The 26701-nt window shown below is 39.1% G+C and overlaps 1 protein-coding gene across 4 annotated transcripts in view; it reads left to right on the top strand.

The window, feature by feature from the left end:
* Positions 1 to 26701, top strand: part of SENP7 (SUMO1/sentrin specific peptidase 7) — a 151041-nt gene that overhangs the window by 726 nt on the left and 123614 nt on the right. For all 4 annotated transcript variants that reach the window (XM_005657117.3, XM_013990162.2, XM_013990163.2 and 1 more), the window contains exons 2-3: positions 12995 to 13047; positions 22301 to 22399. In XM_005657117.3, the coding sequence (XP_005657174.1) occupies positions 12995 to 13047; positions 22301 to 22399 (152 nt within the window). The remainder of the gene's footprint in view (positions 1 to 12994; positions 13048 to 22300; positions 22400 to 26701) is intronic.

The following is a 26701-nucleotide window of genomic DNA, read 5'->3' on the forward strand; positions in this document are numbered from 1 at the left end:
CCAGTCTCCCCCTTCTCCCGAAAGTGATTAAAAAGTCGAACAAAGGATTTGAAGCCTTGTTTCGTTGTGTTTTTATTCTCAGCATATTTTCGTTTCTGAAATTGCTTTACGGGTTAGATGACTGTCTTCAGTTTGGGGTACTTCATCTTAGAAACACAAAATTGGAGTTGCAAGACGTAAAGTAGAGCTCCTTCCAGTCAACAAGTTTTTGTTAAAGAACTCATCTATTAAGGTTACCGCAGTTTCTCTGCTAAGTCCCGTGGATCTACCAGAGGAGGAGGGAACAAGGGCTCTTTAATAAGCTTAGAGCCTAATACACCAACATTTGATAAATCATTTATTTCATTTCATTTTCTCATTTCTTACTGTGCTGTCTATTGTTGCATAGGCAGTCTTAACAATTCTAAATTTATTTAGGAGTGCCCTTGTGACAGTGCATTTCAAATGTTTTTTGGCCTTATCCACAAGGGAGAGGGAACAGAGATCTCTGGGACACAGGTTAAAGCAGTTAAAATCTGTAATTCCTTTTCATAAGCAACCAATGTTACCATTTGTGTGTGTGTGCGTGTGTGTGTATTCTAGAGATATTCTTTGCCTTTCAAAATTTATGTATATATATATATACATATATACACAAACGTGTGTATGTCTTCAGTAGATTGGTGTTTGTTTTAATAAACTTTTTTCTTCCTCTAAAACCTTCAAGTAAAATTGACACCTCAGGAAAATGCACAATGCTTATCTGGAGTTATTTGTGGGCTTCCTAACAGAACTTTAGGGATAATCATATCTCAAGTTTAAGATGCATTACATCTTGGCTTAATACAGTTTTTTTGGGGGAGGGGCAAGATGTTAGGAAGAATTCTGAGTTAGAGGTACAAGGAAGGAAGAATGCAGTAGAAAGAGAGAACAAGACAAAGTCTCAAGTTTCCTCTGTGAAATTGCACTAGGTTTTCCTAAATTCTCTCTTGAACAAGGAAGAACTATAAAGAGTTGCCTAGTGTGTTGCTCAGAACTCTTTTAGTTGCAAGTAGCGGAAATTCAATTCTAGCTGGTTTAAATCAAACACAAAACAAGTATTTCTGGGAGTTCCCATCATGGCACAGTGGAAACGAATCCTACTAGGAACCATGAGATTGCAGGTTTGATTCTTGGCCTCCATCAGTGGGTTAAGGATCGGGAGTAGCCAGGAGCTGTGGTGTAGGTAGCAGGTGTGTTTGGGATCCTGCGTTGCTGTGGCTGTGGTGTAGGCCAGCAGCTGTAGCTCCAATTAGACCTCTAGCCTGGGAACCTCCATATGCTGTGGGGGTGGCCCTTAAAAAACAAAAAAAGTATTTCTGCCCTCACATAATTCATAAACTGTAAGGGTTGGCTAGATTTTGTCATGGCCGTATCTGCTTTAGGCCCTGATTCTTAAGGTGTGATCTGGGGACTGGACCTTTAGGTTTCCTGAGACCCTTTTGGGTTTGTGAGGTCAAACTTTTTCATAATTTTAAGACGTTTCCTTCTCCTCTTATTCTCCCACTATGTACTGTAGAGTTTTCCAGAGGCTGCATGACATGTATTACAAGAAATTAAATTCAGAAGCATATAGAGGAAATCATTTATTTACCCAGACATTAAAGATTTGCAAAAAGTAAAATAATGCCGTTCTTCTCAATTGTTTGAAAATAGTTATTTAAAATAGTTATGTTAACATGCAATGTGATTATTGTTTTTTAATGAATTAATAAAGAAAAATTCTATAAGTAGAACCATAAGAACTCTGAATACCCTACTTTTCTGGAATATGGCCACAAATCAGGAATGAAGCATAAAACACCTCTGAACATGGGAGGAAAAAAATCACAAAATTAGAATGCTCAAGTTGACTCATGAGAAACTTCTGAAGTCTTTATATTATATTTAACCTATATGTTTAAATTACTTATAACCCCAGTAAAGATGAATGTCTTACTTCTGGGTTGGTAGCATATCAAAGCAATGAATTAGATAGGGTTACGAAAAAAATGCTTGGCACCAAAGACAGATCTAGTGACAGCTGAATGAAATAATAATTAAATGCATGGGTCATTCTTGGGAGATGACCATGAGAAACGTTTAACAACCACCACAACGAAAATATAACAGATAAATTGGAGTCAAAGATCATAATTTTCAAATGAATTTTTGAATTGAAACAACAAAGTTGAAGTAAATTTCAGGTTATCAACTGTTCAGGCAATATCCTTTGAAATCTGTGTTCATTCTTATATGCAGTTAAGGATGCATGTGTTTTTTAGTACTTAGGTACTAAAAACAGTGTGCTAAGAACTTTATACACACTATAATTCTTTTAGAAGCCTTCTGAGGTGGTTTTTATTTCTGATTGATAGATGAGGAGCCTGAAATTTAGGGAGGGTAAGCAACTGTTAGCAATACAATAAGAGGTAGAGCCAGGATTCAAAACCTGGTCTTTCAGATTACAAAATATATAATTTTAACCTCTTTCACTGTCATATGATGTTAGTGAGCCTCACTTGGGAAAAAACATGTTTCATGGACAAATGTGACAACTGTGGTTATAAAAAAATTTTATTTACTGCAGAATTTTTTCAGAGCTTTTGCTGTGCTGCTGTACATTTTGCTTCCCCAAGAGAGTGACTGAACATGCAGTGTTTTTCAAACTTAATTTTGAAACTCTCCCCTCCTCCCCTAGTTTCTTCTTGAGGATTTAGTGTCCTATGATAACACTTTTCTTTTTTCAGTAGGCCCAGGTAATGTCTGCATGTTTTGCATCAAGTCTAATGAATCATAACTGAATTTCAAAATCAGAATCTACAGTTAATAGTGATAAAACTATTCCAGCGATGCTAGTTGAAGTCATTGGAATGGGTAGAAATGCACACAAAAAGAGTATAGGGTGAGAAAAGTCTTGAATTACATATATTTAATTTCAAACAGGTCAAGACATTGGTAAAAAAACAATTGGCAGATTAGGACTCTGATAGGTTTGGAAAGCAAGAGAAGAGAGTGAAAAGCAATGTAAATCAGAGAGTTAAAGTAGTATGAGGAAGTTGAATTTGGCAATTAAGAGGTCAATTTATTTCTCACTGAGTGTGTAGGGACAAAAGCCATATTTCAAAAGGCTGAATTAATGAGTGGTGGTGAAGAAACAGACAATGAGATGTGGAAGAAAGGAGATTTCTGGAACAAGCTTGATGAAATTAGAAAGGTCTTTTTTAAAAAAGACTATAAACATCAGGTTGCTATGGAGGGGAAAGGGGTCAGTGTAGGAGATAATTGATAGGGTGTGGTCCTAAAAGAGATGGGGGAAGATGGAATCAAAGGACAGTTTAAGACTGTCAGAAAAGAGGGAAGATGGATAAAGATAAAAATTTTGAGAAGTTAAGGATATTGCAATCATAGCTTCTAAGTGAAATAAGAGTCAAGGTCACTTTTTGAGAAAGAGTACTTTCAGCTGGTATTGGGAGCTCAAACTAGAGTAGGAGGTCAATTATGGATGAATAAAAGAACTATTTGAAAAAGTCCTTGTTAAAACAAGTGTGAGGAGTTCCCGTGGTGGCTTAGTGGTAATGACCCCGACTGGTATCCATGAGGACTCCGGTTTGATCCCTGATCCCACTCAGTGGGTTAAGGACCCAGCGTTGCCATGAGCTGTGGTGTAGGTGCAGCTCGGATCTCGAGTTGCTGTGGCTTTGGTATATGCCAGCCCCTAGCCTGGAAACTTCCATATGCCACAGGTACAGCCCTAAAAAGAAAACAAACAAACAAAAAAAAACAAGTGTGAGTCTGTAGATAGTCACGGTTCTGGTTACTACAATTATGTGACTTTCTTTAGCATTGCTAAGCAATTTGGGAGCAAGAATTTGGAGGAAAAGAGAAGAATTTAGTTTTATTTAGGGTTAAGGGTATTACAAGATGTGGGGATAAAATATGGGTTCATTTTGAGGAAATGGAAGGGTCAAAGGACAGTATGTTGTAGAATGAGAGGTTCACATTTGTGAACTTGAGAAGTGTGACACTATTAAATCCATTCATAAATGCATGTTGCTGAAATGGAGATGTGATGTATAGGTTGTTGGAATAGAGAAAATTACGATGAATCATTGAGTGAATTGATTTATGGAAATTTTGGAGCTTCAGTAAGATGGCAGAGTTTAATGATAGAGTGTAAAACTATGAATCTAGTATCAGAATATTTTAGGAACATTGGAGAGGGTCAGTACATAGCAATTATAAATATGGGTGAGGTAGTAATACATAGGATTTATGGGAATTTTAACAGGAATTATTGCAATCAAGATGGAAGTGGTGTTGGTGGAAGGAAATTGTTAATTCCTACCCAGTTGTTGTTTTGGCCATGGTTTGTAGCAGCTCAATGTGGGATCTCAGTTGCCAGACCAGGGATTGAACCCAGGATCCAGGAGTGAAAGTGCTGAGTCCTAAACACTACACCACCGGAGAACCACTCCCCACCCCCCATTTTTTATAAGTGAGAGAAGAATCTTCTTGAGAGGAGAATCTTCTTGAGAGAAGAATCTTCTTGAGAGAGCCTTAAAAAATAGTGTAGGAGTTCTCGTCATTGCACAGTGGAAATGAATCCGACTAGGAACCATGAGGTTGCCAGTTCAGTCCTGGCCTCACTCAGTGGGTTAAGGATCCAGCGTTGCTGTGAGCTGTGGTGTAGGTCCCAAACGAGGCTCGGATCCTGTGTTGCTGTGGCTCTGGTGTAGGCCGGCAGCTGTAGCTCCAATTAGATCCGTAGCCTGGGAACCTCCATATGCTGAGGGTGCGGCTCTAGAAAAGACAAAAAAAACAAAAAAACAAAAAAGTGTAGTCGGAGTTCCTGTTGTGGCTCAAGGGGTTAGGAACCTGACATAGAGTCTGTGAGGATGTGGGTTTGATCCCTGGCCTTGCTCAGTGGGTTAAGGATCCAGCATTGCTGCAAGCTGTGGTGTGGGTCACAGATGCTGCTTAGATCCTGTGTTGCATGGCTGTGGTGTAGGCCAGCAGCTATAGTTCTGGTCCACTCCCAGCCTGGGAACTTCCATATGCTGCAGGTGTGGCCATAAAAGGAAAAAAAAATGCAAAAAAAAAAATAGTGTAGTCAATAAAAAGCTATAGACATATAAAATTTATGTAATAAAAAAGATTCAGTTAAACAAAGGTGGAGGAAATGTTCAAGGAAAAGGTTCAGAATTTAAGAAAATTGTATTGACCTTGGAAGAGAATTTGGTGGGCTAGCAAAGAGAGAGAAAGGAATGTAAACAACAACTTTAGCTCAATATATAGAAAACAGAACAAAAACAATATTAAAAAGACATGTTAAGTTAAAAAAAAAAGAATGTTTGTGAAAGGGTACAGTGGAATTACCTGAGATGAGAGAGTAGCAATGTAATAAACTATAGGGATTGACATCTAGGGTGGTGAATGTGGTTCCCAGGACTTATGATGGGAGGCAGCAGATTGAAAGTAGATGAAAGGGATATGGTAACAGAAGGATTGAATTTTGGATAGGATTGTGTAGCTCTAAAGATCCAGACTGGAACTTTGCTGTAATGGTGCTGTCTCAAACCTGCCTCTCAGATAGATAGCTCTAACATGAGTCTGCAGTAATTTAGGAGGTGGCTAATATGGGCTGCTTCATCATCTGTACCTATAGATAGCCTCCTTGGCTGCACCTAGCTTTGCACTGCCCTGCCTCCATTTCTGCTTATCTAAAACTTACTTCAGGAGTTCCCGTCGTGGCTCAGTGGTTAACGAATCCGACTAGGAACCATGAGGTTGGGGGTTCAATCCCCAGCCTTGCTCAGTGGGTTAAGGATCCCGCGTTGTTGTGGCTGTGGCGTAGGGTTGGCAGCTACAGCTCCGATTAGACTCTTAGTCTGGGAACTTCCATATGCCATGGGTGTGGCCCTAGAAAAGGCAAAAAGCCAAAAATAAATAAATAAATAAATAAAACTGACTTCAGCCCAGTTCACTTGTATCTTTCCAAGAACTATCTCCTAATTAACTCATACTTCAAAAGTACACCATTTCTGATTATGAGACTGATGCTCTGCCTGCTATGCGAAGGAGGCAGATAAAAGTACACCATTTCTGAACTTCCATGGGTCTTTGCCTTTTATATGATATTTATCAGATTCCATCATTTATTCTAGTTGGCCGAGTTGTTTAATCTCTGCTGTTAAACTTAACTCTATGACAGAGACTGTCTTAACTCATTTTATATCCCCGTGTTATCCAGCATGCCTAGAATGTACTGGTTAAGATTACCACCTCTGGAATCAGACCAGTGATGGATTAACATGATGACCTTGGGCAAATTATTTATAAAATAGAGGTAATACCATTACTGAACTCACAAGGGTTAAATAAAATAATTTGTGTAAAGTACTTAGCATAGTGCCTGGCAATGGTAATTACTATTATTTTTTATTTTTATTTTTTTGCTTTTTAGGGCCGAACTTGTGGCATATGGAAGTTCCCAGGTCAGGGGTTGCATCTGAGCTGCAGCTGCTGGCCTACACTATAGCTGTGGCAGTGCCAGATCTGAGCAGCATCAGTCCCATGATCTGAGCTCATGGCAACGCTGGATCCTTAACCCACTGACTGAGGCCAGGGACCGAACTGGCATCCTTATGGATTACTAGTTGGATTCATTTCTGCTATGCCATGATAGGAACTCCAGTTTAAGTGTTTTTATAAACCATGACAGGAACTCCCTTGAACATCTTTTCATGTGTTTGTTGGCCATCTCTGTGTCTTTGGAGAAGTGTCTGTTTATATCTTCTGCCCATTTTTTGGGGGGTTGTTTATTATTTTGGTATTGAGCTATAGAAAGTGTTTTCATGTATTTTGGAGATTAGTCCCTTGTCAGTTGCTCCATTTGCAAATACTTTCTCCCATTTTGTGGGTTGTCTTTTCATTTCATTTAGGGTTTCCTTTTCTGTGTAAAACTTTTAAGGTTAATTAGGTCCCATTTGTTTATTTTTGATTTTATTGTCATTATTCTAGGAGGTGGATCTGAGAAGATATTGCTCTGGTTTATGTCAGAGAGTGTTTAGCCTCTAAGTGTTTTCTTCTAAGAGTTTTATAGTGTCCGGTCTTATATTTAGGTCGTTAATCCATTTTGAGTTTATTTTTGTGTATGGTGTTAGGAAATGTTCTTTTCTTTCTTTCTTTCTTTTTTTTTTTGCTTTTTAGGGCCCCAGCTATGGCATATGGAGGTTCCCAGAATAGGGGTCTAATCGGAGCTACAGCTGCCGGCCTACCCCACAGCGACAGCAATGCAGGATCTGAGCCATGTCTGCGACCTACACCACAGTTCATGGCATCGCCAGGTCCTTAACCCCACTGAGTGAGGCTTGGAATTGAACCTTCAACCTCACAGTTCCTAGTTAGATTCATTTCTGCTGCACCATGATGGAAACTCCCAGAAGTGTTCTAATTTCATTCTTTTACATGTAGCTGTTCAGTTTTTCCAGCACCACTTATTGAAGGGGCTGTCTTTTGTCCGCTGTATATTCTTGCCTTCTTTGTCATAGATAAGTTGACTGTAGGTATGTGGGTTTAATTCTGGGCTTTCTATCCTGTTCCACTGATCTATATTTCTGTCTTTGTGCCAGTACCATACTGTTTTGATAACTGTTGCTTTTTAGTATAGTCTGAAGCCAGGGAGCCTGATTCCTCCAACTCCATTTTTCTTTTTCAGGATGCCTTTGGCTGTTCTGGATCTTTTGTGCTTCCAAACAAACTTTAAAATATATTGTTCAAGTTCTCTGAAAACTGTCCTTGGTAATTTGATAGGGATTGTATTGAATTTGTAGGTGATCTTGGGTAGTATAGTCATTTTGACAATATTGATTTTTCCAACCCAAAGGCATAGTATGTCTTTCCATCTGTTTGTGTCATCTTTGATTTTCTCATCGGCCTCTTAGAGTTTTCAGAGTACAGGTCTTTTGTCTCTTTAAGGAAGTTTATTCCAAGGTGTTTTATTCTCTTTGATGCAATGGTAAATGGGAGTGTTTCCCTAATTTCTCTTTTAGATCTTTCATTGTTAGTATATAGAAATGCAGTCAATTTTTGTGTATTAATTTTGTACCCTGCAGCTTTACCAAATTCACTGATGAGCTCTGTTTTCTGGTACAGTCTTTTTTTTTTTTTTTTTTTTTTTTTTTGTCTTTTGCCTTTTTTAGGGCTTCTCCTGTGGAGGTTCCCAGGCTAGGAGTCCAATTGGAGCTGTAGCCGCCGGCCTATGCCAGAGCTACAGCAACGTGGGATCTGAGCCGTGTCTGCGACCTACACCACAGCTCACAGCAACTCCAGATCCTTAACCCACTGAGCAAGGCCAGGGATCAAACCTGCAGCCTCATGGTTCCTAGTCGGATTCGTTAACCACCGTGCCATGACAGGAACTCCTCTGGTACAGTCTTTAGGATTCTGTAGGTATAGTATCATGTCATGTACAAATAGTGATAGTTTTACTTCTTTTCCAATTTGAATTCATTTTATTATTTATTTATTTCTCTGATTGCTATGGCTAAACTTCCAAAACTATGTTGAATAGTGGCAAGAGCAAACATCATTGCCTTATTCCTGATCTTAGTGGGAATTCTTTCAGCTTTTCACCATTGAGAATGATGTTAGCTGTGGGCTTGTTATATATGGCCTTTATAATGTTGAGGTAGGTTCCCTGTATGCCTGCTTTCTGAAGGTTTTTTTTTTTTTTATCAAAAATGGGTGTTAGATTTTGTCAAAGGCTTTTTCTGCGTCTATTGAGAGGATCATCTAGTTTTTATTCTTCAATTTGTTAATGTGGTGTATCACACTGGTCGATTTGTGGATACTGAAGAATCCTTGCATCCCTGGGATAAATCCCACTTGATCATGATGTACAATCCTTTTAATGTATTGTTGGATTCCATTTGCTAGTATTTTGTTGAGAATTTTTGCATCTATGTTCATCAGTGAAATTGGCCTGAAATTTTCTTTTTTTGTGGTATCTTTGTCTGGTTTTGGTATCAGGGTGACGATGGCCTCATAGAATGAGTTTGCGAGCCTCCAGTTTATTACCAAGATCTTGAATCATCTTTGCTATCTTCAGTCTAAAGTCTTTTTCACTGAGTTTAATAATCTCTAGATCACTTAGCTGTTTTTCTGTTTTTTTTTTTTTTTCTTTTCTTGCTCCCTTATCTGAGTCATAATTATCTGCCTTTTCATTTTGTATAGATTTTTGGTGTGGTCTCCTTTTTGCAAACAGTAGAGTTGTAGCCTCTCTTGCTTCTGATGTCTGCCCCCCTTGTGGCTGAAGTTGGTACTGGGGCTTGCTGTAAGCTTCCTGATGAGAGGGACTGGTGCCTGTCCACTGGTAGGTGGAGCTGATTCTTATCCCTCTGGTGGGTGGGGCTTTGTCTCTGGGTGAGACTCCAGGTGGCTGTGTGCCTGGGGGAGGGGGCGTCCTTAGTCAACCTGTTTGCTGGTGGGTGGGGTATGATTTTACTTAGATGATTGTTTGTCCTGGGGCTTCTCAGATTTTTCCAAAATTGCCACCTTTAGAGGAGCACATGCTGATGATTATTCCTGAGACCTTTTCCTCCAAAGTCCTTCCCCCACAATGAGCCAGAGTCACCCCCTCTTTTCCCAGGAGATCCTCTTAAGAACTGCAGCCAGGTCTGATCCAGATTGCTATGGAGTCTCTGTTTTGTCCTGGGACCCAGTGCGCATGAAAGCCTGTGTGTGCCTTTCAAGAATGGGGTCTCTGTTTCCCCCAGTCATGTGGAGCTCCTGAGCACCACCCCCACTGGCCTTAAGTGCAAATTCTCTGGGGGCTCCTTCTCACCATCTGACATGGGGCTCAGAACTCTCACTCCTGTAGGTGAGTCTCTGATACAGTTACTTTCCCGTTTGTGGGCTGCCCACCTGGAGGGTATGGGGTTGCTTATATAGGGTAATCGCCCCTCCTACCATCTTGATGTGGCCTCCTTTTTGTCTTCTGGAGTAGTTTATCTTTTTTGATAGTTGGAAGTCTATTTGGTCAAATAGCAGTTGGTTGCAATTTTGTTGCTTTTATGAGAGAAGGTGAGCTCCAGTCCTTCTACTCCACCATCTTAGTCCCATTTCCTTTAAATTAAAAAAAATTTTTTTATGGCCACATCCACAGCATATGGAAGTTCCTGGGCTAAGGATGGAAGCTGAGCCTCAGCTGTGACCTGCGTTGCAGCTGTGGCAACAGTGGATCCCTTAACCCACTGAGCTGGGCCAGGGATGGAACCCATGCCTCCACAGTGACCTGAGTTGCTGCAGTTCTTAACCCACAGTGCCAAAAGTGTGAACTCCATAGAAGTTTTTTAATTTTTAAGTTGAGGTAATAGATACAGCACAGTGCACATATCTTTAGTTTAATAACTTTCTATACTTTTATACATTTACCTCTATAATTATCACCTAGATGAAGATACAGGATGTTTCCAGTCCCAGTTAATAGCCTTCCCTCCTTGGGTATTTGTACTGCCCTAACTAGTATCATAGATTTGTTTTACCTGTTCTTGAATTCTATATAAAGAGAATCATATATTCTTCTGCATCTGGTAGAACATAATGTCTGTGACATGTATTCATGTTGTGCATAGCTATAATTTATTCTTTTTTTATTACTGTATAGTTTTCCATTGTATGAAAAGGTTTATCCATGTTCCTGTTGACGGACTTTGGATTGTTTTTAGTTTTTGACTAATAAGAACAAAGATAACTTAACATTTTATATGTATCTTTTGGTGGCAATAGACACTCATTTCTCTTGGTTAAGTATCTAGAAATGTAGTGTTGGACCTTGAGTAGGCAGGTGTCTAACTTTAGTAAATACTGGCAAAGTAGATGTATTCATTTACACTCCTGCCAGCAGTATACAAGAATTCTAGTCTCCTAGCAACACTTGGTTTTGTCAGTCCTTTAATTTTATTTATTTATTTACTTACTTACTTACTTTCTTACTTATATTTGGCAGTTCCTGGGCCAGGGATTGAATCTGAGGCACAACTGTGATCTATGCCACAGCTGAGGCAATGCTGGATCTTTTAACCCACTGCACTGGGTTGGGGATTGAACCTGCACCTCTGTAGCAACCCAAGCTTTTGCAGTCAGATTCTTAACCCACTGTGTCACAATAGGAACTGTGAGTCTTTTAAACTTTACCCTTTCTAAGGGCCGTGTAATGATATTCTGTTGCCATTTTAGTTTGCATTTCCCTAATAATAATGAAATTGAACACATTTTCATGTTTATTGGCCATTTGGACAGTGTTTTTTATGAAGCGCCTATTTAAGACTTTTGCCCATTTTGAAGATTGGGTTGTCGTTGCCTTTGCTTTATAGGAGCTCTTTTTATATGTTCTTGTTATGAGTCCTTTGACAGATATATCTATTATACAGTATTAGTAACTGTGCTCACCATCCTGTATGTAAATATATGCATTATTAATAATCTTCTTCCATCTGTGGTTTGCCTTCTCAGTGAAGAGGTTTGGTGAATAGAAGTTTTTAATTTTAATGAAGTTGAGTTTATTAATTTTTTCCTTTATGGTTAATACAACTTGAATCTTTTTTTTTTTTTTTTTTTCTTTTTAGGGCCGCACTGGTGGCATATGAAGTCTCCCAGGCTAGGGGTCAAATCAGAGCTATAGCTGCCGGCCTACACCCCAGCCATAGCAATGCAGTATCAGAGCCAAGTCTGCAGTATACACCACAGCTCATGGACAAAACCAGCTCCTTAACCCACTGAGCAAGACCTGGGATCAAACCAGAGTCCTCATGGATGCTAGTCAGATTCGTTTCTGCCGAGTCATAATGGGAACTCTGTTACTACTTGAATCTTGTTTGAGATATCCTTGCCTATCCCAAGGTCATGAGGGTTTCTCCTTCATTTCTATTCTAGAAGCTTTATTTGTCTTTAACGTTTAAATCTATGATCCATTTACAAGTAATTTTTATATATAGTGTGATGTTTATATTCATTTATCCCATTGGTTATCACATTGCTCCAGCACTACTTACAGAAGAGATCATCCCTTTCCCACTGAATTGAAGTGGTGGGTTTGTTCTAAATAGGTGACCATCTATGTCTGGTTCTCTTCCATTCATTTTTTTTGCTTTTTAGGGCCACACTTGCGGCATATGGAGGTTCCCAGGCTAGGGGTCTAATTGGAGCTACAGCCATAGCCACAGCAATGCCAGATCCAAGTGGTGTCTGTGACCTACACCTCATGGCAACGCTGAATCCTTAACCCACTGAGCAAGGCCAGGGATCGAACCCACAACCTCTTGGTTCCTAGTTGGATTTGTTTCTGCTGCGCCACAATGGGAACTCCTCTACCATTCATTTTTATTATGAAGTTTTAATGTATTTCAGTAAATTGTAAGTTCCAGGAAGACTTAGACTATTTTAAATTTGCTCTCTATACTATACTCACTGGCTAGTCCAGTGCCAGGCAAATGATGACATTCAGTAAATATTTGCTGACTGAATGAGAGAATCATAAAGAAAAATACCACAGGAAGTCTGAAAAGTGTTGGTGAGGAAAGACTTAAGCTGTTTTCGTTGTGTAGATTCTTGGATATGTAGCCCTCACCTTTTGCTCAACTCCCTCTGCCCCCAACCCATTATAGGAATTTATCTGGTCTTGTGGTTCAACCAACACATTATCAGATACCTATTGGATACTAGGACTTTTGCCAGGGAATTTCTTATTTAGTTCTTAGAACCAAGTTTCCCTTTTTTCACTTTGTCATCATTTATATTATTTAATTGAGACATTTGGTGAGAATCTGCTGTTCTTCGGATTACTTTTTGATCCTTATGTTTAGTAAAATATATCAATGTAAATTGTAAATCTAACAAGTTAATTTAAAAGAAAAGATGGCTGTGGAAGGATTTATTTTTTTATACTGTTTATCTCATTTAATATTAAATGTCAGTTTTTACCATGTCTTTGTAGAAATCATCACAGAAGGAAAAAGGAAAAAGTCTTCATCTTCGGAGTTACATAAGGTAGGTACTAGTTTTACTCTTAACCCTTTCCATTATCCTTAGAGTTACTAATGTTGAAAGTATTTTAGTATTTGTCTTTTTAATAAAAATTTAAAGAAAATACTGTAAATTCTTAACTAGTTAGTGTTTTTTGAGGGGAACGGTGTATTCTAATTAATTAATCTGTTTTTAGTAGGATCATCTTTTTAACCTGTAGAATTTTGTGATTTAAAGGCCATGGTACCTTGATTTGCATTATAATTATTAGAGTTTTCTTTGAAGCATTTTTTTTTCTTCTAGTTTTTTTGCTTTTTAGGGCCACACCTGTGGCATATGGAGGCTTCCAGGCTAGGGGTCCAATGGGAGCTATGGCTGTTGGCCTATACCGCAGACACAGCAAGGCCAGATCCCAGCTGTGTCTGCGACCTACACCACAGCTCATGGCAACGCCAGATCCTTAATCCACTGAGCGAGGCCAGGGATCGAACCTGCAACCTCATGGTTCCTAGTTGGATTCATTTCTGCTGCACCATGATAGGAACTCCCTCTTTGAAGCATTCTAATTACACACAGAAGAGACTTTAATTTGGTACATTTTGTGGAACAAAGAAGGGGAAGAAGAGTTCCTGTTGTGGCTCAGCAGATTACAAATCTGACTAGTATCCATGAGGATGTGGGTTTGCTTCCTGGCCCTGCTCAGTGGGTTAAGGATCTGTTGTTGATGCAAGTCTCGGTGTGGGTCATAGATGTGGCTTGGATATGGTGTTGCCGTGGCTATGGTGTAGTCCTCAGCTGTGGCTCCAATTCAGTCTCCAATCCGGGATCTTCCATATGCTTCAGGTGTGGCTATAAAAAGAAAAAGAAAACCCACAAAATGCTGTTTTGTAATATACTTTTTCTACTTAACTATATATTGTGGATATCATTTTCTGAAACCAAATAAAAGCATTGCTCAGTAGATATTTATTGGGTACTTAACATGTAGTAGACATTATGCTAGGTATAAGTACCAGAGAAGCAGCAGTAAATGTTTTTAATGGCTACATTATATTCCCCATAGGGATGTATCATAGTTAATTTTTTTTTTTTTTGTCTTTTTGCCTTTTCTGGGGCTGCTTCTGTGGTGTATGGAGGTTCCCAGGCTAGGGGTCTAATTGGAGCTGTAGCTGCCGGCCTATGCCAGAGCCACAGCAACTCGGGATCTGAGCTGTATCTGCGACCTACACCACAGCTCATGGCAACGCTGGATCCTTAACCCACTGAGCAAGGCCAGGGATAGAACCCACAACCTCTTGGTTCCTAGTCGGATTCGTTAACCACTGAGCCACAACGGGAACTCCCTGTATCACAGTTAATTTAACCACTACCCCTTTATTTTATTTTTGAATTGTTCTCAGTTAGTTTTTTTTTAACTTTTTAGGGCCACACACATGGCATATGGAGGTTCCCAGGCTAGGGGTCAAATTGGAGCTACACCTGCTGGCCTGTGCCACAGCCACAGCAATAAAGGACCCGAGATGTGTCTGAGACCTACACCACAGCTCATGGAAATGCTGGATTCTTAACCCACTGAGCGAGACCAGGGATTGAACCCACCACCTTGTGGTGACTAGTTGGGTTTGTTTCTGCTGGGCCACAGCAGGAACTCCCAGTTAAAAATTTTTAAACAGTACTGCAGTTATTATTCTTGTAGCTACATCATGGTGATTATTATTATTTTTTTGTTGTTGTTGTTGTTGTTGTTGTTGCTATTTCTTGGGCCGCACCCGCGGCATATGGAGGTTCCCAGGCCAGGGGTTGAATCAGAGCTGTAGTCACCTGCCTACGCCAGAGCCACAGCAATGCGGGATCCGAGCCGCGTCTGCAACCTACACCACAGCTCACGGCAACGCCGGATCGTTAACCCACTGAGCAAGGGCAGGGATCGAACCCGCAACCTCATGGTTCCTAGTCGGATTCGTTAACCACTGCGCCACAACGGGAACTCCCTCATGGTGATTATTAACATCATTCTCTACTAAATTATTCCTGGCCTTTTGATAGGAGCTGGAAATAGATTAGTTCAAGGCTTATATCTATAGATAGATGTGGAATAAGAGTATAAACACTTTGAATTCTCATAATGGGTAGATCCATAGTCTTTGATTATACATGGGGAGGTTGATACTGAAAACTGAAAAACAAAACTTTTATTCTTCCTTGGTAAGTCATAGCCATACCTATGAGTAGACTCCACATTTTTTCCTTGAATAATAGTTTTATGTCTATGTAGTATCTTAACAAATAAGTGATTGAGATTCTAAAGTTCTTTATTAAGAATAGTTCAGTTTGAGCAGTTTATTGAGCGTATGTTATGAAAAAGAATGAAAGAATTTCATTCAGGAATGAACCCGAGCCACAGCAGCTGAATTCTTAATCACTAGGTCACCAGGAGAATCCCAGCAATATCTTTTTTTTTTTTTAATTTTTCTTTTATTGTCTTTTTAGGGCTGTACCTGCAACATATGGAAGTTCCCAGGCTAGGGGTCAAATTGGAGCCTACGCTATAGCCACAGCAACACCAGATCCGAGCTGTGTCTGTGACCTACACCACAGCTCACAGCACTGCTGAGTCCTTAACCCATTGAGCAGGGCCAGGGATTGAACCCGTGTCCTCATGGATACTGGTTAGGTTCATTACCACTGAGGCACAATGGGGACTCCATAGCAATATCTTTTTTTTGGGCTTTTTAGGGCCATACCCCTGGCATGTGGAAGTTCTCAGGCTATGGGTTGAATCAGAGCTGTAGCCCTGGCCTACACCACAGCCACAGCAATGCCGAAGGTGAGCCACGTCTGCGACCTACACGGCAATGCGGGATCCTTAACCCACTGGGTGAGGCCAGAGATTAAACCTGCATTATGGTTACTAGTCAGATTCATTTCTGCTGTGCCACAATGGGAACTCCAGCAATATCTTTTTTTGATCCACCTCCTAGAGTAATGAAATAAAACCAAAAATAAAAACATTGACCTAATTAAATTGAAAAGCTTTTGCACAGTACAGAAACCATAAACAAAATGAAAAGACAATCCACAGAATGGGAAAAAATATTTTCATATGTAGTGGCTGACAAGGGATTAATCTCCAAGTACATAAACAACTTCTGCTCTATACCAAGAAAACCCAAACAACCCAATCAAAAAATGGCCAGAAGATTGGAGTACACATTTCTCCAGTGAAGACAGACAGATGGCCAAAAGACATGAAAAGATGCTCAGCACCAGCAATTCTTAGAGAAATGCAAATCAAAACTGCAGTGAGGTGTCACCTCACACTGGTTAGAATGGTCATTATCAACAAGTTTACTAACAATAAATGCTGGAGAGTATGTGGAGAAAAAGAAATCCCTGTACACTGTTGGTGGGAATGTAAATTGGTGCAGCCAATATGGAGAACAGTGTGGAAATTCTTTAAAAAGCTAAAAATAGAGCTACTGTATGATCCAGCGATCCCATTTCTGAGCATCCATCTGGAGAAATCCGTAACTCAAAAGGATACATGCACCTCAGTGTTCACTGCAGTGCTATTAACAATAGCCAAGACCTGGAAGCACTCTAAATGTCCATCGACAGAGGAATGGTAAAGAAGATGTGGTACATGTATATAATGGAATATCATTCAGCCATAAAAAATAATGAAATAATACCATTTGTAGCATCATGGATGGACTTAGAGATTATCATACTAAGTGAAGTGTGTCAGAGAAAGACAAATACCATATGATGTCACTTATATGTGGAACCTAAAAAATGATACAAATAAACTTATAAAACATAAACAGATTCACAAATTTAGAGAACAAATTTATGGTTATGAAAGAGAAAATAGAAGGGCTTGGCTAAATTAAGAGTTTGGGGGGAGTTCCCATTGTGGCGCAGCGGAATCAAACCTTGAGCTTTGTTTTTGGGAAATTGTTAGAATTTTGTCAAGGTATTCAAGTGTAGTTTGAAGTAGAGGGGATTTAGAACTCATTTCTGCCTTAAAGATTAAAATCTTAAAAGTATTAGGAGACTGTTGAAAATACTTGGAAGTATTAGGAGTCCATTCTGATTCTTGTAATGGAATTATAGGCCTTGCAAAATCATTAGTGGCTTAGAATCTTGGTTGATAGTACACAGTTGAGACCATGTACTGGAAATAGACTTGTCACACATGTACAGTATTAGACTAAGAGATTTAAGTCTATAATTTATTGACCAGTAAGCTGCAGCAGAGGTTTTTTTGATCTTCAAATGTTTATTTTTTTTCTTGCCTTTAATTATTGCATGGTTTTCCTACTGAAAAATAAAACATTTGGAACATGGAGGAAAACACAAAAAATAAAAATCACCCCTTACATCAGCATTCAGATAATCACTATTAAACATTTTTGTGCATATCCTTTCAAATTTGTTTTCTATACATGGATTTTTTTTCCTTATAAGTGAGAGATTATTCTATGTATATGAGTTTCTTTTCTACTTGTATTGGAAATAATTTCTTATATCATTAATTATTCTTCTGGAATATATATATATATATATGTATTTTTTTTCCCATCTTTATAGGGCTGCACCCACAACACATGGAGGTTCCCAGGCTAGGGGTTGAATTGGAGCTGTAGCCACCGGCCTACGCCAGAGCCACAGCAACACGAGATACGAGCTGCATTTGCAACCTGCACCACAGCTCATGGCAATGCCAGATCCTTAACCCACTGAGCAAGGCCAGGGATTGAACCTGCAACCTCATGGTTCCTAGTCAGATTCATTAAACACTGAGCCACGACGGGAACTCCTACATGTGGAATTTTAAAATATAAATAGTATAGTGCTGTACAATCCATGGTTGGTTGGACCTGAGGGATGTGAAACTATGGATATGAAGGGCTGATTATAGAGTTATTCAAAATTTCAGATGGACCTGGATTAGTACCTCAAACTCCTGAGTTGTTCAAGGGTCAGTTGTACTTTGCTTTTCAAACCTTTTTTTTTTTTTTTTTTCTTGTCTTTTTGCCTTTTCTAGGGCTGCTCCCACAGCATATGGAGGTTCCCAGGTTAGGGGTCTAATCAGGGCTACAGCTGCCAGCCTACACCACAGCCACAGCAGCGCCAGATCCGGGCCATGTCTGTGACCTGCACCACAGCTCATGGCAATGCTGGATCATTAACCGACTGAGCAAGGCCAGGGATCGAACTTGCAACCTCATAGTTCCTAGTCGGATTCGTTAACCACTGAGCCATGACGGGAACTCTGCTTTTCAAACCTACTAATGCTTGTTTAGAGGGTTATTATTATTACTTTTTTTAGAGCTGTACCCACAGCATATGGAAGTTTCCAGGCTAGGGGTTGAATCGGAGCTATAGATGCTGGCCTATGCCACAGCCACAGCAAAACAGGATCTGAGCCGTGTCTGGGACCTACCCCACAGCTCAACAGCAACGCTGGATCCTTAACCCACTGAACAAGTCCAGGGATTGATCCTGCAGCCTCGTGATTATTATTTGGATTTGTTTCTGCTGCACCACAATGGGAACTCCTTGTTTAGAGTGTTAATAAATTTCCATATTTTGTATGTCTATACTTTTGGGGGATATAGAGAGCTGCTCTTTTTGAAAATAGGGTAGATTATGGGTTTTTTTGTCCATCTTAATGGAATTATACATGAATACTTATTAGGGTAAATAATTCTTTTTGTGGCTGCATCTGTGGCATATGTAAGTTCCCAGGCTAGGGGTCGAATTGGACTGAAACTGAGGCCTACACCACAGACACAGCCACACTGGATTCAAGCCACATTTGCAACCAATGCCATAGCTATGCGATGCTGGATCCTTAACCCACTGAGTGAGTCCAGGGATGGAATCCGCGTCCTCATGGAGACTACATCAGATTACTCTTAACCTGCTGAGCTGCAATGGGAACTGCAGGGTAAATAATTTTTTGAGGTTGAGTCTAAGCCACTCATAGGTAAAATAATAAAAACTAATTACTGTAAAAAAATATAAAATCTCCCACAAAAGACATTAACATCTTTTATAAGATACTCATTTTACAAAATACTCAACATCTCTACCCACCTCTTTTTAAAATATTAGTTGCTGTCCTTCAAGTTTGAACTTCATATCTTTTTAGTTTATTACTGGGGTGGTATAACAAGTTACTCCAGAACTTAGTAGTGTAAACTTATTTTTTGCTTGGAAGCTAGTGCCTTCAGTCATCTTAAAAGATCACTCACTCACTTACCTTTTTTTTTTTTTTTTTTTTTTGTCTGTTTAGGGCCACAACCATGACATATGGAAGATTCCAGGCCAGGGATCACACCAGAGCCAGCCTAATCCGCAGCCACAGCAATGCCAGATCTGAGTCATGTCTGCGATCTACACCTCAGCTCATGGCAATGTGGGACCCTTTAACGCACTGAGGGAGGCGAGGGATTGAACTGCATCCTCATGGATACTAGTTGGATTCTTAACCCGCTGAGCTACAACAGGAACTCCTCACTTATCTATCTTGATACCCGTGTTGGGAAGACTCATTATCTTTGTGTATATCTATACTTTTTGGCCTTCCCATGTGATCTCTGTAGCACCTCGGCCTCAGGGTATCCAAGATTTTTTCACCTAGGGCTCCCAAGGCATGTTTACTGGGAGACTGAGGGAGAGGAAAAAAAGGGAGGAAGAAGGGGAGAACCGACAGGTGAGAGCTAGACTGAAGCAGTTTACCTATATTTGTTGCCTTTCTGTGATCTAGCCATGGAAGTCACAGGCCTGCCCAGATTCAAGAGGAAGGAATATAGATTGTACCTGATGTTAGAGAACTCGTCAGTGTCACCTTGTGAGAAGAGCATGTAGGTTGTGGAATATTGATATGGCCATCTTTGGAAAATACAGTATGTCACAGTACCTAAGTAGGCTAAATAACCTACTCCCAAAGGATCTATAGGCGTTGAGCAGCCTGAAGCCCTTGTATTACTTACTGAGAAAACTATTGTTTCCTAGTTAAGAATATGAAGGAAATCATTGGCTTAGAGATATTATTGTTTTTGGAGATGAAGAATTATAAAGAGACCTTTTTATATAGATCAGATATAAATAATTGACATTACTAGTGCCTGAGATTAACTGAGGTGTTAATGAAATAAAATAGGTGAGATACCCTTCCTTGAAATTAATTTTATCCTCCTAATTTAAGCTTTATTTTTGTTGAAATCATTTAATGGTTGTTATTGGTTGTAGTTGATATAGTGCTCATTATATATTGTATAATGTTACATAATATATAAAAGCTAAACTTGATTCTTAACCATCATTTATAATGTGAGTTAAATTATTTTAGTTCTAAGCAAATGATTTCTAATTTGTGGCTATAGTCCATCCATTCATTCATTTATTTATTAGAATATATCATGAGTCATACACTTTGGTGATATAAAGGTGACTAAGTTAGAACACTCTCTTTTTTTTTTTTTGTCTTTTTGCCATTTCTTGGGCCACTCTGGCGGCATATGGAGTTTCCCAGGCTAGGGGTTGAATCGGAGCTGTAGCCACCGGCCTACGCCAGAGCCACAGCAATGCAGAATCCAAGCCGCGTCTGCGACCTATGCCACAGCTCACGGCAACGCCGGAACCTTCACCCACTGAGCAAGGGCAGGTATCGAACCCGCAACCTCATGGTTCCTAGTCGGATTCGTTAATCACTGCGCCATGACGAGAACTCCTATAACACTCTCTTTAAGACCTCCACAGTGAAGTTCCCATTGTGGCTCAGCAGTAACATGCCTGACTAGTATCCATGAGGATTCAGTTTCAATCCCTGGCCTTTTTCAGCAGGTTAAGGGATCCAGCATTGCTGTGAGCTATGGTGAAGGTTGCAGACACAGCTCGGATCCAACATTACTGTGGCTGTGGTGTAGGCTGGCAGCTGCAGCTCTGATTTAACCCCTAGGGATTTCCATATGCCACAGGTGTGGCCCTAAAAAGCGAAAAAAAAAAAAAAAAAAGTCCTCCAGTTTGGAGAACAAGATAAACATGTAGAAAAATAATTATAATATAGTACGATATGTGTAATATAAATTACCAAAGACTAATATAAAACACAGAGAAAGTAATGCTTGGTGTGGAAATGATAGTTGTGTGAAGAGGTTAATTTTGTGCAGAATTTGAAGTATTAAACAAGGAAGAAGTAGAAAAAAGAGTATTCTGGGTTGAAGGCACAGTACATACAAAGGTCTAGAGGTATAATATGTGTTTGAAGAAGGTTGAATACTGAGTTTTCAGTATCGTTGGGGTTTAGAATTTGTAATGTGTGGGTGATGTCAGAGAGCCCAGATTAAAAGTTTTATTTGTAAGTAATGGGCACCATTGTTGTATTTTAAGATTGTAGCCATAATTAGATTTGTGTCTTAGAGAACTCTGGAGATAGCATTTGGAAGATTGGAAGGGGAAGAAAACTGCCAGTAAGAATAATTAGGAAGGCGTTCCTGTCTTGGCTCAGCGGAAGCAAATCTGACTAGCATCCATGAGGATGCAGGTTTGATCTCTGGCCTTGCTCTGTGGGTTGCAGATCCAGCACTGCCGTGAGCTGTGGTGTAGGTCGCAGACGTGGCTTGGATCTGGTGTTGCTGTGGCTGTGGTGTAGGCCCGGCGGCTGTAGCTCTGATTCGACCCCTAGCCTGGGAACCTCCGTATGTCAAGTGGGTGCAGCCCTAAAAGGAAAAAAAAAAAAAAAAGAATAATTAGGAATTTATTGGAATATTTTATTTAATACCTTTAAACTAAATGAGGTGGGTTTTTTAAAATTTTTATTTTATTTTATTTTAGTTTAGTTTAGTTTAGTTTAGTTTATGGGCCAAACCCACGGCGTATGGAAGTTCCCAGGCTAGAGGTCAAACTGGAGCTACAGGTGTTGGCCGCAGCCATAGCCACAGCAATGCCAGATCTGAGCTGCAGTCTACGACCTACACCACAGCTCACGGTAGCGCCGGACCTTTAACCCACTGATCAAGGCCAGAGATGGAACCTGCATCCTCAAGGATCCTAGTTAGTTCCTTAAATGCTGAGCCACAAAGAAAACTCCTAAATGACATATTTTTTAATAAAATTATATTTAACTGCCTATAGATTAAGCACTGAATTTGAAACTATAAACTAATAGCAAAATAGTAATACTAGTAATATAATAGTTCTGTCAGCTCATTTGCCTCTTATTTATATTTCAATTAAATTGGGTATTTTTTCATTCTCATTTCAGATAACAAAGATGTTAAATGCAAAACCAGAGGATGTTTGTGTTCAGTCACCACTCTCCAAACTCAGAAGCTCAGAACGCTGGGATCTCCCTTTACAGAGGGTAAATTAAAAACTATTTTCTTTTAAGTATGTGGTGTTCTTTGGAATGGTTAAAATATTTTAATTAAACTGAATTTTTATTTTCCTAAATGCCCTTATATTGGTTTTCTTGCAGTATATAATTGCAGGTTTTAAATTAATTTATTTCTGGCATATATTGAAGTGATGCTTTGAGGTTAGGGTCTTCAGTTTAAATCTAAGAATACCTTTTTATGCATGGTTGTTGCATATGAAATTTAAATCTTATTGTAAAATATATTTTATTTGATTTTTTTAGGGCCGCATCCACATATGGAGGTTCCCAGGCTAGGGGTCGAATTGGAGCAACAGCTGCTTGCTGCCTATACCGAAGCCACAGCAAAGCAGGATCTGAACCGCGTCTGTGACCTACACCATAGCTTACAGCAATGCTGGATCCTTAACCTACTGAGCAAGGCCAGGGATCGAACCTGCAATCTCATGGTTCCTAGTCAGATTCACTTCTGCTGTGCCGTGACAGGAACTCATTATTTATTTATTTTTTGGTTCTGCCCATGGCACGTGAATGTTCTGTGCCAGGAATTGAATTGTGCCACAACAGTGACCTGAACCGCTGCAGTGACAATACCAGATCCTTAACCTGCTGTGCCAAAAGAGAACTACAAATATATTTTCTTTTCTTTTCTTAATAAGATTCTCTTATGATTTTTTAAAATTTTATTTTATTTTATTTTATTTTTGGCCATGCCTGTGATGTGTGGAAGTTCTTGGGCCAGAGATCAAACTCATGCCACAGCAGTGACTCAGGCCACAGAGTGACCTGAGCTATAGCAGTGACAATGCCAGATCTTTAACCTGCTGAGCCACCAGAAAAGTCCTATTGTATTTCACTTTATTTCTTTTCTTTATTAAAAGAATGAGTGAAAGAGCGAATGACTGAATTATGAAGAATTTATTCATTTTTTATATTACTCAATGAATTTATTACATTTATAGTTGTACAATGATCATCATAACCCAAATTTATAGCATTTCCATCCCACATCCCTAGAGCATCCCCCCCACCCCCACAACCTGTCTCCTTTGGAAACCAGAAGTTTTTCTAAGTCTGTGAGTCAGTATTTGTTCTGCAAAGAAGTTCACTGTGTCCTTTTTTTCAGACCCCACATGTAAGTGATAGCATTTGATGCTGGTGTCTCATTGTCTGACTGACTTCACTTAGCATGGTAATTTCTAGGTCCATCCATGTTGCTAAAAATGCTGGTATTTCATTCCTTTTAATGGCTGAGTAATATTCCATTGTGTATATGTACCACATATTCTTTATCCACTCCTCTGTTGATGGACATTGAGGTTGTTTCCAAGTCTTGGCTATTGCAAATAGTGCTGCAGTGAACATTGGAGTACATGTGTCTTTTCGAGTCATGGTTTTCTCTGGATAGAGGCCCAGGAGTGGGATTGCTGGATCAAATGGTAATCCTATTTTCAGTTTTCTGAGGACTCTCCATGCTGTTTTCCACAGTGGTTGCACCAATTTACAATCCCACCAACAGTGTACTAGGGTTCCCTTTTCTCCACACCATCTCCAGAACTTACTGTTTGTAGACTTTTGGATGCTGGCCATTCTGGCTGGTGTAAGGTGGTACCTCATAGTGGTTTTGATTTGGATTTCTCTAATAATGAGTGATGTTGAACATCTTTTCATGTGTTTTTTGACCATCCGTATGTCTTCTTTGGAGAATTGTCTGTTGAGATCTTCTGCTCATTTTTTGATGAGGTTGTTTGTTTTTTTGGTATTGAGCGGTAGGAGGTGTTTATAAATTTCAGAGATGAATCCCTTGTCAGTTGATTCATTTGCAAAGATTTTCTCCCATTCTGTGGGTTGTCTTTTTCGTTTTGTTTAGGGTTTCCTTTGCTGTGCAGAAACTTTTAAGTCCCATTTGTTTATTTTTGTTTTTACTGTCATTACTCTAAGAGGTGGATCTGAGAAGATGTTGCTGTGGTTTATGTCAGAAAGTGTTTGGCCTCTTTTCCTCTAAGAGCTTTATTGTGTCTGGTCTTCTATCTAGGTCTTTAATCCATTTTGAGTTGATTTTTGTGTCTGGTGTTAGGGAGTGTTCTAATTTCATTCTTTTCCATGTGACTGGCCAGTTTTCCCAGCACCACTTATTGAACAATCTGTCCTTTCTCCCTTGTATATTCTTGCCTACCATAGATTAGCTGACTGTAGGTGTGTGGGTTTAATTCTGGGCTTTTTATCCTGCTCCACTGATCTATATTTCTGTCTTTGTGCCAGTACCATACAGTTTTGATGACTGTTGCTTTTGTAGTATAGTCTGAAGTCAGGGTGCCTGATTCCTCCATCTCTATTTTTCTTTGTCAGGGTGTGTTTGGCTATTCTGGGTTGTTTGTGCTTACAAACAAACTTTAAAATATATTGTTCAAGTTCTGTGAAAAATGTCCTTGGTAATCATAGATTCAATGTGATCTCTATAAAATTGCCAAGGACGTTTTGCATTTCATCTGTGGGTTGCTTTGGGTAGTATAGTAATTTTGATAATGTTGACTCTTCCAACCCAAGAGTATGGTATGTCTTTCCATCTATTTGTGTCATCTTTGATTTCTTTCATTAGCGTCTTATGGTTTTCAGAGTACAGGTCTTTTGTCTCTTTAGGTAGGTTTACTCCTAGGTATTTTATTCTTTGGGAAGTGATGGTAGATGGGATTGTTTCCCTAATTTCTCTTTCTGATCTTTCATTGTTAATATATATATATATATATATATATATATGCATTGATTTCTGTGTATTAATTTTGTATCCTGTGACTTCGAAAATTCATGGATGAGATCTTAACAGTTTTCTGATAGTATCTTTAGGATTTTCTAGGTATAGTAGGTATAGTCTTGTCCTCTCTCGAGCTGCTTTAGATATAAAGTTAGCATGTTTATTTGAGCTTTTTCTTGTTTCCTGAGGTGAGCTTGTATTGTTAGAAACTTTCCTCTTAGAACTGCTTTTGCTGCATCCCATAGGTTTTGGAGTGTCTTTGTTGTCATTTGCTTCTAGGTATTTTTTAATTTCCTCTTTGGTTTCTTCAGTGATCCATTGATTGTTTAGTAGCATGTTGTTTAGTCTCCACGTGTTTGTGTTTTTTGCAGTTTTTTTCTTGTTGATTTCCAGTTGTATGGCGTTGTGGTCGGAAAAGATGTTTGATATGTTTTTAGTTTTCTTAAGGTATGATTTGTAGCCCAGGATGTGATCAATCTTAGAGAATGTTCCATGTGCACTTGAGAAGAATGTGTATTCTGTTGCTTTTGGATGGAATGTCCTATAAATATCTATTAAGTCTATCTGTTCTAATGCTTCATTTAGGGCCTGTGTTTCCTTATTGATTTTCTGTCTGGATGATCTGTCCACTGCTGTAAGTGGGGTGTTAAAGTCCTCACTTTATTATTGTGTTATTGTCAATTTGTCCTTTTAAGGTTGTTAGCAGTTGCCTTATATATTGTGGTGAACCTATGTTGGGTTGATCCTTTGATCATTATGTAGTGACCTTCCTTGTCCCTTAAAGTATTTTTCGTTTTAAAGTCTATTTTGTCTGATATGAGTATTGTTACTCCAGATTTCTTTTGATCCCTGTTTGCATGAAATATTTTCTTCCATCCTCTCACTTTCAATTTGTATGTGTCCCTAGAAGTGAACTGGGCCTCTTGAAGACAGCATATATATGGGTCTTGTTTTTGCATCCATTCAGGCAGTCTATGTCTTTTGGTTGGGATGTTTAGTTCATTAACATTTAAGGTCATTATTGATATGTATTTTCGTATTGCCATTTTATTAATTGCTTTGGATTTTGTTTTTGTTTCTTTTTTTTCTTCCTTTTTTCTCTTGTTCTCTCCTCTTCTGGTTTGATGACTATGTTTAGTGTTGTATGTGAGTTGATTTTTCTTATTTGTTTGTGTATCAATTAGATTTTTGGTTTGCAGTTATTCTGAAGTTTTGTTATAACAAAACTATATATATAATACGAGATTGTTTTAAGTTGTTGGTCTCTTAATTGCAAGTGTGTCTCCACTGTCCTGCACTTGTACCCTCCTCTTCTCATGATTTCTGATTTTGGTAGCATAATTGTGTGTGGATGATTTCATATCTTTACTGTATATATACCTTTGCTCTGAGCTGTGTCATTTGTGGTATTTTTGTTTCTGGTTGCGGCCTTTTCTGCCTAGAGAAGTTCCTTTAGTATTTGTTGTAAAGCTAGTTTAGGATTGCTGAATTCTCTTAGCTTTTGCTTATCTGTAAAGCTTTTGATTTCTCCTTCAAAT

This window comes from Sus scrofa, chromosome 13 (assembly GCF_000003025.6).
Source record: "Sus scrofa isolate TJ Tabasco breed Duroc chromosome 13, Sscrofa11.1, whole genome shotgun sequence".
Lineage (NCBI taxonomy): Eukaryota > Metazoa > Chordata > Mammalia > Artiodactyla > Suidae > Sus > Sus scrofa.